The 13,184-nt window shown below is 34.3% G+C and overlaps 1 protein-coding gene across 3 annotated transcripts; it reads left to right on the top strand.

Annotated features, from left to right (window-relative positions):
* The first annotated feature begins 285 nt into the window (after positions 1–285).
* Positions 286–11,339, top strand: LOC109185912. Of its 3 annotated transcripts, XM_019335890.1 has the most exons (13): positions 286–987; positions 1,390–1,506; positions 1,599–1,791; positions 2,017–2,183; positions 2,271–2,445; positions 3,480–3,541; positions 4,395–4,476; positions 4,736–4,793; positions 4,939–5,039; positions 9,667–9,765; positions 9,846–9,916; positions 10,714–10,856; positions 10,953–11,339. In XM_019335890.1, exons 1-12 carry the CDS (start codon positions 515–517, stop codon positions 10,838–10,840), a joined length of 1,725 nt encoding a protein of 574 aa, XP_019191435.1. In that variant the 5' UTR covers positions 286–514; the 3' UTR covers positions 10,841–10,856; positions 10,953–11,339. The 3 variants fall into 3 exon arrangements, with proteins under 3 accessions (XP_019191435.1, XP_019191436.1, XP_019191434.1); XM_019335891.1 differs by having other exon boundaries at positions 9,682–9,765; positions 10,714–11,339; XM_019335889.1 differs by having other exon boundaries at positions 10,714–11,339.
* The last annotated feature ends 1,845 nt before the right edge of the window (positions 11,340–13,184 follow it).

Below are 13,184 nucleotides of genomic sequence, written 5' to 3'. Positions count from 1 at the left end.
TTTAACATATGAACTAAAATTGTCATTTTGCTAACATATAAACTAAGACTATCATTTTGCTAATATATGAACTAAAACCGTCATTTTGTTAATACTCGTAAGATTAAAATTGGTATTTGTTTTTAAAGTAAGTATATAAATTTTTTAAAAAATAAAAATAAAAAATGGGTGTAGTACTTTTTTTTTTTTTTTTTTTTTTTAAATAAAAATTAGCCAGCAGTGTTCTGTCACTTCGCTAGTCCACGTTAAGGAAATACTCCGTATAAAGAACAGAAAGAATGAGAAAATTTCGGGGGGTGTTTTAGATTTTCTTTAGGAACGCTGAAAAGACTTCGAGTGGAGTAGTACTATTTTTCTCACTGGAATTTCTCGTTTCTGAATCCCGTTGAGAAAGGCTCCTTTTTTCATTCTACCAAAACCCTAAAATCTCTCCCCCAATACAGAAATCATCGTCGTCGATTTTGTATTGTATATGTATGTGTGTATATGCTACGCACAGACATGGTAGATTGTTATGCTCGCGATGCATCAGCATCACCAGTCGACTCCGCCACCTCCACCTTCATCCGCCTCCTCTCTTAGATCCGCCACCGCCGCCGTCCCCATCGCCGCTCAGTTTCCTTCGACTTTTCCGCTTTCTCTGGGGCGGGATAATGTAATTGCGTTGCCAATGGCTCAAGCACACCCACCTGGGGAGTTTGGTGCGATCCCGCTTCAGCCTTTGGCAAGGGTTAAGCTTTCTGATATTCTGCCCTACGACGGTGCTCCTGCGGGGGGCTATTTGCGTGCCGTGGATGCCTTGTCTAGCTCGCTGATGAGGCACAATGCCGCAGTGATTGAGCTCGGTGCCGAAGATGCTGCGCTGCTCCGCTGTGGCCTTGAATCCGCCAGGTTTTATTTTAAGACTCGGGTTGTAGCTCACGGGGTGGCTGCCGGGAATAGCCCATGGAAGGGTACTCGTGGGGTTTATACGTACAGGGCAGGAAGGTAAAGACGAAAATTGTTTGTTTAATGATTTTATGTATAGTCTTAAGTGTTTTTACTATAATATGAATGAATTGGTCTCGCTTTTATTGGGGCACTCCTTTGCCATTACATGGAACACCAAAACAAAAAAAAAAATTGAGTGTTTTGGAAAGTTTAGTCCTTCTGCAAGGGATTTAGCAGCTTGTGTTTTTATAAACTTTTCAGTTAAGAAATAGTGCATCCATTAAGTTGACCTTGTTATTAGTTCATCCGAAGCCCCAGACATGATAACCCTGAAAAGTGTGTGTATTGTTTCAGTCTTTTGGTGCCCTTTTTAGTGGTGTCAATTTTCATTTTGTTGTTGGTGGTCAATCATTTTTCTTCATTGCATTTGCAAACATGACAATTAACTTCAAATTGCAGGCCATTGGAAGACATAGATTCATCTCCCCCGTGCATGGCTGATGTCTTTCAATGCATGGGAAAGGCAGCTCGTGCTGCTTTATGTGCAGTTGCTAGACATCTTCGTTTGCGAAGCGAGTAAGGATATTAGTTTTGTATTTTGTATTAAAAACATTTCTCTATGACTTTTCCTCTATGATTTTAAGTTTGACATAATGTTGTCCATGCAGTGTTTTTAACCACTTGCTTGATGATAACCCATTGCCGCCTAATGAGCCTTCTTCATCCATTCTTGTTGCATCCTTCTCTCCTACAACCTCACAGAATGGGAAAGGACCAATTGAGGGAGCGAAGCTCCCATCAACTAATGAAGTAGAAAAAGGGTTGTTAACATTGATTTCCTCTGATACTGCTGGTCTTCAGGTATTCTGGTGTCATGGTCTAACTAGTTTTATTATTTGTAATATGTTACTCCATACTTGTTTCTTCAGCTAGCATATATTAGAATTACTGAATGATGCAAGGACTTCTTTCTCCTTTTTATTATTTATTGTTTTTATTTTTAGATATTTGAAAATTTAAGTTTGTTTGGGTATCTAGGTACCCTAATATTGAATTATTTCACTTCACTGTTTCTTATTGTTGTAGGTATGTGACCCCAATAGTCGTTGGTACCTAGCAGATAGTGGTCTAGCTCCTGGAGATCTGTTATTGCTTACTGGAAAGGCTCTCAGCCATGCAACTGGCGGCCTCCGCCCTGCAGCCACATACAGGGCAGCTTTTGATTACTATCTGGGTAGTACTACTGGTGGAAGGTAGATGATGGTCACAAAACTTTGCAAAGTTTATTGCTTCAGAGATTTTTCAGTATAAAATGATTACTCTTAGCTGACTTCTTGTAGGACATCATTGGCATTTAGGCTCATGCCACAAAGCAATGCTGTTCTTGATTGTTCTCCAATTACAGCTGCTGGTCATGTCATTCCTCAAAGCTATGTACCGATTTCTGTAAGCCAGTTTTTGGATGACCTTTCTGCTGAGGAAGACATCTTTTGTAACAGAACCGATACTGCTTATGTAAGTACTATTTTGAAAGAGATAATGTTGACATACTGAGTACAAGTAACATATAATATGACTAGTTCAAGAAGGAAATGATATACCAAGCAGCATCATATCATAAAACTATTTGAAATCTTCAGCCTCTAAATTTATCTTCTTCTTCTTTATTTTTTATTTTTTGAATTTTACTTGTGGTTATTTTGGTTATATCAGTCTTGTTTTGGTTGTTCTCATCAAGCTTAGATCTGGAAAACCCTTCTCCATTAAGATCATCATTCTTTTGGTCATATAAAATAGGCAGAAGTGTCAAATAGGCCCATCTACTACTGCGAAGTGCTCAATTCCCACCACGAACTAAATTAAGTGTCAAATAGGCCCATCTATCAACTAAATTTGTTCGATTGGCTTTTTTTGCAGGTTGCCTATTCAATTAAAAAAAAAAAAAATATATATATATATATATATATATATATAACAAAAAAAAAAAAAAAGAATTTCAGCCACCGGCTGTCCGCCGGTCAGCCGGTGGCTGCGTATTTCACAGACACCCGTGGATGTCCGGTGAGGACAGCCAGACAGCCACGGCTGTCAAACATGAGGTCCAGATCTGGACCTCAAACGGCCTGGAATGAGGGCGGCCGGTTCGGCTGTCCGGCAAGGACAGCCGGTGGCTGATTTTTTTGTTGTTGTTATATATATATTTTTATATTTTTTAATAATTGAATAGGCAATCTGTTAGCAACCTGCAAAAAAAGCCAATCAAACAAATTTAGCTGGTAGATGGGCCTATTTGACACTTAATTTAGTTCGTTGTGGGAATTGAGCACTTCACAGTAGTAGATGGGCCTATTTGACACTTCTGCCTATAAAATAATGTTTGAGTTTAGGCATGGCCAATTGATCTCACAGACCACAACAATGTGATGAAGGCCATTAGGCTGAGTTATTCTATTGTACTATTAGATATTCAGGCACATCTCCTTTATTGAGGCTTCATGAGAAACATACATTATGATAATTAAGATATCTCACTCGGCTTGAAATAGCAGGTAGTTCGAGGCAATCCTAATAAGGAACAATCATTGAGAAGTGTTCTGTCTGATCCCTTATCGTAAGTTCCATTTCCATGCGTTCAGGAATTTGTTTTTAGTATGTTGTATTGCAAGATTTTGCATTGTTAATGTTTTTAGTTTCTATGCTCTCTTTTGAGGATATCATTTCCCTGGATATTATACTCATTTGTTTGGTCCAGAAGACCAAAATATTTCATATTTTAAGACATAATCCATTTTAAGAAGTATGTAAATAATAAATTGATAAGTAACCAAAAGAATATTTGTGGACCTAGCCGCCTAGGTATTAATACCTAATATTTTGACAAATAGTTTAGATGTCTGGAAGTGTTACTACTGGCCTTTTAACTTTGAAATATTGCTTTCTTTAAAAGAAAGGTGGAAAATAAGTTTAAATGGCCAAATATAGAAACCTTCTCAATATTCACCTTTATATGTTAAAAACTGTAAAGTTATGATATGTATTCAGTATTCTTCTGTTGCCTTTAAATATTGGAAGATACAATTAAAAGCCAGTATTGTTATGGACTATGGTTGTATTTGGGTTGGATAACCGAGTTTTAGCAAGTCATTGTATCTTTTGATGGATCCATTTGAAGTACCTTTTTTTTTTTGTTTTTCTTCAAACTGGATTATGTTAGAAAATTGAAGGGCACAGATAGCAGAGGTTCTCTTATTTCATAATTCATTGTTTATTTATTAAACATGAAAGTTGTACATTTCTTCCCGATTTTCTCAATTTCAATGTATATTTTAATCGCTCTTTCATTACTTGTTTGTACAGACGTACAATTACATTATTTATTCATAGTACTTGTCGTTTTAGTTATGGGCTGCATTATGCATAATATGATATACTTTATTGTAATATGCACATATTGGGCACCCCAGTGGCGCATTCCTGGAAGATGCTATGTTCGTTTCATGTGGACATTCCTTTGGTGGTTTAATGCTAAGAAGGGTTGTTGAAACGGTAAGGCGATTGACTTCATCTCCTCTTGTTATTGACTTGTAGATGATCACATTTTTCTATCCCAAAGTGAATTTTTGTTATGTATTTGCCTTTTCAACAAGTTGATGAAGAAACCTGACCTACAAGTTGAAGATGAATTCATGCTATTTTCCTTAAAAAAATCATCTAATGTTATTTTAAATTGTTACGGTTCATGTGGTTTATTTCATGCCACTGTATGGCCTCAAGAATGTATAGTAAAATGAAATTTTTATGACAGGAAAGATGCACACTCTGCAATGCAGAAATTGATCCTGGATCTTTAATCCCTAACCTTGGTATGCTCCAGTTAGTTTACTCTGTCCCTTGCCAGCTCTTGTTTTAATCTGTATCCTTGAAGTAACGATGCTTTTGGATCTACTATAATAAATTTTAATGCTATAGTCTGACTGTTCTGGGTTTTGATGCCTTTTTAATGAACAGTATTAAGAGCAGCAGCTGCTGCAGTGAAGCATGAGGATGACCGGAGATTATTCCATAATGCTGCCCTCAGGAAGCGCAGGAAAGAAGTGGGTGAATTCAGGGTAAAATTTTATTTACTCCATTTTGTTTAATCATGTAAACAAACATTGGGAACAAAGTTCAACCTAGTATGACCAAACTACCCTCATATGACTTGATTGTATTGAGCATAGTTTGGAGATAAAAGTTATCAAATAATGCTTATTTAAATATTGCTATATTATTTATTATATTATTATAATAAACATAAATTATAATATTTTAATTCAAAATTTTTAAATTTATAATATTATAATATTTTAATTTAATAAAGTAATTTATAAATTACTATTATTTTTATTATCATTATTATTGTGTAGGGGTTTCTTGGTCTTTATATTCATTATTCCTTACAATTCCAAACCCAACCAATTGAACCAAATAATAGAATCAAATTCCCAGTTATTTCTTTTCCACCAACCAAACACTGGAATTGATCTTCCAGTAGTTTTTCCCCATGGAATTTAAATTCCATTCCTCAATTAATTTTCACGAACCAAATGGGCCTTAATAATATCCTCCAGCAAGAATAAATTCCTATCCACAACTACTTAGAGCTAATTGTTCCAATTCCACTCGATGCCCTCTCTTCTAAGAGATGGTCTCTATTTATAATTTATTGCCATATGTAAAATATGGAAGGAACATCTATTACTGATTATAGAATCAGTCAATCCCTAATTCCATGCTCCATAAAATAAGCAAGAATTACATTATCAGTCAATCCTTGATTATATGCTTCCTTGAATTCTGCCATTTTAATGATTACTTTCCTTCATAACTGACTGCTAATGAAACAACCTTGTCCTCAAGGCTAGAGTGCAAAAATTGACTTAAAAATTCAAGTCATCAATCCAAGTGGTGTCATATCCCATTTAGCCAAAATTTGATAGTTCTCTCTTGAGCTCTTGTTTAGCTAGTGAGTAGCCAAATATCCTCGATATATAACCTTGTTTGTCTAATGCCATGTCCTTGAGAAGTTCGGAGACAAGTTGATGGTGTCTTGTAACATGTTGGAGTTGTGACCCATGAAAAACATGGTGTACTCTAGTTGTGGGTGGTAGCGTCAGTTTGTAGGCGACTGCATTTAATTTTTGCACAGTTCTAAAAGCCCCATAGTACCACGAAGCTAGTGTTGGGTTGATAAGATGTTGGGTTGTAGAGTGGCAATGAGGTTGGAGCTTAAGCAAGACATATCCTCCCGTAAGAATAAATTCCTGTCCACCACTACTTAGAGCTAATTGTTCCAATTCCACTCGATGCGCGCTCTTCTGAGAGATGGTCTCTATTTATAATCTATTACCATATGTAAAATAAGGAACACCAATTACTGATTACATAATCAGTCAATCCCTAATTAAGATGTTCCATAAAATAAGCAAGAAATTACATAAGCCGTCAATCCTTGATTATATGCTTCCTTGAATTTTTCCATTTTAATGATTATTTGATTTGATTACTTCCCCTTTCTTGCCTAATTTGTATTAGACTGGGTGAAGCGTAAAGTCAGTCCAATGCTCTCATTTGGAATGAAATCTTGGTTTGGCAAATATGTAAAGTTTGGGTGAATATCATTGTCTTAATACTGAATATGATTATGATTGCTTGTGTTTGAATGAAACCAATGTATTGTTAACAGTCATGTTAGGAAGGCCACGTGTTGGAAGTTGGGGGGGATAGATGACTTCTTTTTGTCATGACCCTTGATATTTAAGCAGTTCTGTAGAACATGTGAACTTTGTCTTAATCTAGTTTAAGATGAAGTCATACGAGTTGGGTGGAACTTTTTGAAAATTTTGCATACCATGGTTAACATTATTCCTTTTAGGTTTCTACATGAAGTACTTTACGAGAATCAATCGGATTATATGTAGCTTAATAAATTAACAAACTATAACATAGTGGTTGTGACCTCTATGAGCTGAACTCAAATAAGTTTTCATCTCAATTTAGTTTGGGTATGTTGTTGTAACCTATATGAGCTAAATAAAAAATTGAAGTTACCACTATAATTGCAATCACTTCTATGAACAATATTAGTTACACTACCTTGACAATAAATTCCTCTGCAAATAATGCTGAGTTAAAGTTTATTCCCTTGAGATTTCATCTTGGAAGAGTATTCCATTTGTTACATTTTCTTAGAATATGGTGGATATGATCATGTTGAAACTAAGGGATTGAAATGCTTCGCGGTTGATAAATAGCCACTGCCCACTAGTTAGGCGGAAGCAAAATGTGAGAAACCAAAAAAAGAATGTAGAGACTAGAGAATATATGACTGTATTAATTAATAGATTGTCTCTCTCTATATTTGTATAGAGATCCTGTATTTATACAAACATTGACTACCTGTACTAGGAATAGGATTGGGGATTCTACTATTCAACACTCCCTCAAGTTGGAACATCTAGAAGTTCCAAGCTTGAATTAAGACAAACACTCCACCTAACATGAAACTACAAGTCTACAAGAGAAGATTAGACGTGGCTAAAGGATAGTAGTGCTGGATAGATTGGAAGACACGACATTATACACGACCCTTGGGAATGAAGATGAGAGTACAAAATGACACGGCAATACAAGCACTCTAGGACACACACTAAAAAGCCTTCACCAAGAGTGGTAGAGATGAAATGGAGCTGGAGCAACAAGGGGATACATAGTGATAAAGCCCATAGTAATGAGGATAACCCATAGCGATGAAAAAAAAGAGGACATTGGTTGGTTGGTGATGGCAACATCCATCTTTCTTGAAACTTGAGAAATAATAAACAACCTTTAGGAATGAAATATAGTAGTGCACAAATTGAAACTCGAGAAATAAATATGGTATGCTGAAAATAAGTATAAAAAATTTAACACCCTTGAAAAAGAAACTTGACAAAAAACTCAAAAATCCTTTAAGTTTCACAAATAAACATAAAAATAGCAAAAATAAAAAAAGGGTATGGAAATTTTGCCAGAAAAAGTCATTAATGGCTGGTGGGGACCATCTAAAGAGTAAACCATAGTGATTTCTAGAGGAAGAAGAACACTCTAGTGTAGGTTTGGCAAAAAGATTGCCAAGGGAAGAGTTTGCGAAGGCAAAAAGATTGGCCCAATCTTAGATTCTAACAGTTTGCGAAGGCAACCTTTGTAAAGGTTGAAGCTAAGAAAATAGTTGTGCTAAGCACTGTCCACTTCGTTGGAAATCATTGTTTTTAAAATGCCTGACCACCCATCAGTTAAACGGAAGAAAAAAATGTGAGAAATCAAAGAAAGAGAAAACACAGAGAATATATATATATATATATATATATATATATATATATATATATATATATATATATATATATATATATATATATATGATTGTGTTACTAATAATAGATAGATTACAACAAATTGTCTCTTTATATATTGAACTGTATAGAGATCTTATATTTGGCCTAGCCACTCCTACTAGGAATAGGACTAGGGGTTTCTAAGCAAATGATGATTAAGCATATTTACATAATTATTATGTTTGGGATCAATAAACACACATTAAGACACTATAATATTCCATTTTGACTAGTTTTATGGAAACTAAGAGTAAAGTTGAATGTTTAGTATAGATGGGTGAAAAAATTGAGATACATATATTATTAATAAGTTTGAATTTTCTTGACTGTATGAAAGTGAGTATGTTTTTTTTACTACTATTATTACAAGGACTTGTACCAGAAGAAGGTTGTATATTTGGAAAGTTAACAGTAGAAGTAAAAAAGAAAGTATTAGTGCCTGTTTAGTAGGAAATGTTTTTCCAATTTTCATTCTCCAAATGGAAAATGGGCCATTTTGGGTCCAAATTTTCCTCTCTTTCCTTCCCTTTCTTAAGTCATTTTCAGAAAAAAAACCTGCTACATGTCTCTTTCATCCATCTGCCATAATGCCGCCAGTCTTGCCAGTCTCCATCTACATCTGAAAACATGGAGTTCGATGTGTAGTGAAAATTATCCCTTTTGGCTTCACCATCATCGAATGGGAACTAGTCTCTGCTTCTCCAACAATTAGTCTCCATCAAAAGTGACATGGACTTTGCATCTCCATCTCAATCCAGATTTTCCTGTCTCTTGTATTTCAGACTCCAATTTTTCCCTCTTAGTCCAGATTCTCCATCGGCAACATGGAGTTGGTGTTGTGTTACTTGTGTAGATTGGGGGTGAAGGGAAAACACAACACTTTTAACAAAGTTGGGAAAATGGAAAAGTTGATTCCATTTTTCAATTTGGAGAATGAACTCCTCTATTTTCATTCTCCGTTTCCCTTGAGAAATGGAAAATTTTTCCTTATGGTGAATAGGCAAGTTCCCCAAAATTGAATTTTCCATTTCCATGTAAATATATTCTCGTAGAAATTAATATATTATCTTAATTAATAATTGCGGCCAACTTATTTAAACTGTACATAGTAGTTGTTTGCACCGTGTTGTGGTTCTGCTCATCCTGAATTATATAATTCAAATTTATTTTTAACAAACTAACAAAGCATAAGTGGCCAGCCAAAGAAAATTGAGAGTACCATAAAATCTGATTTTGTTTGTTTGTTTTTGTTTGTTTGTTGGTTTTTTTTTGTTTTTTGTTTTTTTTTTAAATATTAATGCATGAATATCTGATGCTTAATAGGGTTCCAACTTTGCAGGAAAATGGGGAAGTTCCTTCTGAAAATTGTCCATACAAAGGTGTTCAGTACCCGTTCTCGGTGAATGAGAAAGTTGTTATTAAGGTGAGAGCTTAATGGACTTACATTCATTGTAGTTGTAAGAGTTTATTGGAGGATGTTTTATTTTGAATTTATTTGTACAGGGAAATAGGAGGACACCAGATAAATTTGTTGGGAAGGAAGCAATAATCACCTCACAATGTCTTAATGGCTGGTTAGTTTATCTGAACCCAGCCTCCTTGACAGAATGACTAAAGTTGGCAGCCTCATAAATTTAATCTATTTTCGTAATGCATCAAATGTCAATATGTCATGACTCTTGATTTCTCTTAATATGCAATATATATTACTAAAAAAACTGATGTTGAGCTGAGAGCCATTGCTTTTAGAAAAAAAGGTCATATACTGGCTGAGCTGAGAGCATCAGCTTGGTGAGGCCCCTTGGATGCTAAGAAGTAAGAACTAAAACATCACTTTGGGAGCCCAACCTAAGTTCAACTAGTTTTATGATGCTATAGTACCATACAATTTGATGTTTGGTGAAGAGATTCCAATTATCTAGTTAGATTCAATTGTATGAAACTGTTGTCCAACATTTCCCCGTATGGATTGCTTTAGGCTGCATCTTGGTTTCTTCTTTTAGAGCCTGATCTAAAGGAATTGACTGGTCTGTAATTCAACAATTATGTTATTTTTTCTTTTCCAAATTCTGCTAAGTGGAAGGACTTTCACATGTGCATTAACCATTAGTTAAGCCATTTTTGTGTTGAGAATTTGTCGTGAAGAAAGTTTAAGATCTGCTCAAGGGAGTGAATTCTTGTGTATTTCAAGATGGATGCCTTTAGGCGATTCCAAGTTGTTGGGTTCGTTGGGGTTCCCTGTTGTGATTGGACAAGCTGCTTTTTATTTCTATATAAGTAGCAAGTATAGTCACATTTACAGTAAATGCCACATTACTAAAGAGAAATATACTTAATAAGTTATAAAAACTATGTTATTGGACTTTGGCAGGTACTTGCTTAGGATTCTCGACAGTGGAGAGAATGTTCGCCTTCAATACCGCTCTCTGCAGAAGTTACTGACTTCCCAGGAAACCGAGGAGAGATGCCATTCACAGCCGGTTCAGAGCAACAGCTGATAGTTACCCGTCTCATGTAAATGACCTTTTGGACCCTTGCATTACAATTCCTCCGAATTTGAAATGTATCCTGTAAATTGTTAGTTATTGTTTAATTAAATTATCATTGTAGAGATAGAGAGAGAGAGAGGAAAAGAAAGAGGATAAATTTCAGAGTCCTCTGAATTGGTAGGCCGGCTTAAAGAGCATTTTCACTCACAGGAGAGAAAAGGATACGGGGATAACGGACATATGAATGTATCTGTAAAATAGTTTTGGCCTAGGATTTATAAGTTTGAGGTAACCCTGATAGATCATAGATTTAAGTTAGAATTTTAGTTTACCCTTGTTCTCTCCATCAATTAATCAGTTCATTCCCATTTTGAAATGGGACAGAAGCTTTGCTTCAAAATTCTATTTTCTGAGAGATAGAAGATTCAGCCTTCAGGGTTCTTGAGGAAATGTAAAATAATGAACTGAAGCCCAATATAATTGCATATATTTCTTTAATTGTGTGCAAGGATGGCAGGCTTTCACCCATACTTGATTTGAATAGGAGTTTGATTTTTAAATAAGGTTTCGAATATAAATCTTGTGAATAGAGTAATAGGTGTTGAACATTTGGAGAGTTCATTATAGTAGTTTGACATTGAGTTAGTTGGATTTTGATGAATTGCTTAATGCTGTGGGTTTTAACTGTAATAACTTTTTTTTTTTTTTTTTTTAAAAGATCACACATTTTATTGACTGTTTGTTAAATGAGCCAATTGCATTATTGCAGTTCCAATAGTAGATAGTGGCCCTGTTTGGTAACATAGTTAGCCCATTAGTCAATTTTGATTTATTTGACCACTATTAGTTGTTTGACTTTATTAAACAATCAATATGAGTGTTTAATTAGTTAGATTTTTGTAACAACTTATTTCTCTAAAAATGTTGAAATTCAAAAAGTTGCTCAAAGCGACTTTTTTGATTAGTTTCGGGAGAAAGTAACTTTATATATAATCGGTTATCAGCTAACAATTAATTTACTAAATACTTTTCTACAATCAGTACTAACTCAATCAACTAATAATTATTTATCAAACTCACTAACTCAATTAGCTAATAATTATTTATCAAACATCATAGCTCATGTTTTGATCTAAATAGCATGGGACGCGTGGAATCTTGTGTGAATAAAAAAGGATCACCTTGCAAGGTTAAATATATTTGGGTAGTGAAATTGTAAGCTCCCAAGTACAAAGGAGCCTAGGCTTTGATAGCTTAATGAGGATAAAGTTTGGGTGAAACTAAACATATTGATGTTGTGAATGAGTTGTGGTTAGAGGTGAAATATCACTTGAACTCAAAGCTTGTTGGTTCTCCCTAATGTGTTGAGGCACAGCAAATGAATAGACACCTATATGGGTAAATACTAGTACAACAAAAGTATAGCGCTCTTTTAGTCTATCACTTAAGTGTGTTGAGGCACAACAATTTACAAGACACCTATGGGTAAGGCCAACATTATCCCAGCAACTTTCTCTCACTTTCTAAAATGGATCTTACTTCCACATCACCAATTTACAAATTATTTACTATTCACACTACATCCCTACAATATTCTCTCACTTTCTAAAGTGTTCCTACTTTCATATTATATTATTATATTATAAATATAATAATATAATAAATAGCTAATAAAGTAAAATAATTTTTTTTAAAAAAAAAAGGTACACAAATGCTTATCAGGATTAGAAAGCTTGCTATTTTTGCAAGCTTTCTATCCAACATGGCGAAAAAAATTAAAAACAAAATGGATTTTAAAAAGCCACATCATCTATAAAGAGGGGAAACTTTCAGGGATGGGTTCAACCTAAGAACATCTTCAATAGATGAAGTTGTTTTCCTAATTTTTTTGGTGGACTCCAACATCCATCTCATCATTCAGTATCTCACTCAATTACAAAAATCATTCTCCCCAATCCCCATTAGTTTTATTTTTTTTTTTCAATTTTTTGTAGACCCACCATTTTACCCCACTACATTTTAATTATTTCTTTATCTATTATCATTCAAAAAATTATATGGAGTAATTGTAATTATAATTGTAAATTTAATAACATTGATAATTAAGAAAATTTAATTTAATTATAAATTTAATTAACAATATTAAATTAAAAAGTTAAATAAAATTAAAAAAAAACAAGAATGTTAATAAATTAAATTAAAAATAACTTTTTTTTTAAAAAAAAAAAAAAACAAGAAGTTGGCAATGTTAATCAACCAAAAAAAAAAAAAAACAAGAACATAGCCTTCAATTGATCCCATGTGGGTGCGTGTATTGACAGTGAGACGCGTTTCTAATTATGTTTTTTTTTTT

Source organism: Ipomoea nil, unplaced genomic scaffold (assembly GCF_001879475.1).
Source record: "Ipomoea nil cultivar Tokyo-kokei standard unplaced genomic scaffold, Asagao_1.1 scaffold1361, whole genome shotgun sequence".
NCBI classification, from domain to species: Eukaryota; Viridiplantae; Streptophyta; class Magnoliopsida; order Solanales; family Convolvulaceae; genus Ipomoea; species Ipomoea nil.
This window is presented reverse-complemented; position numbering and strand designations above follow the sequence as displayed.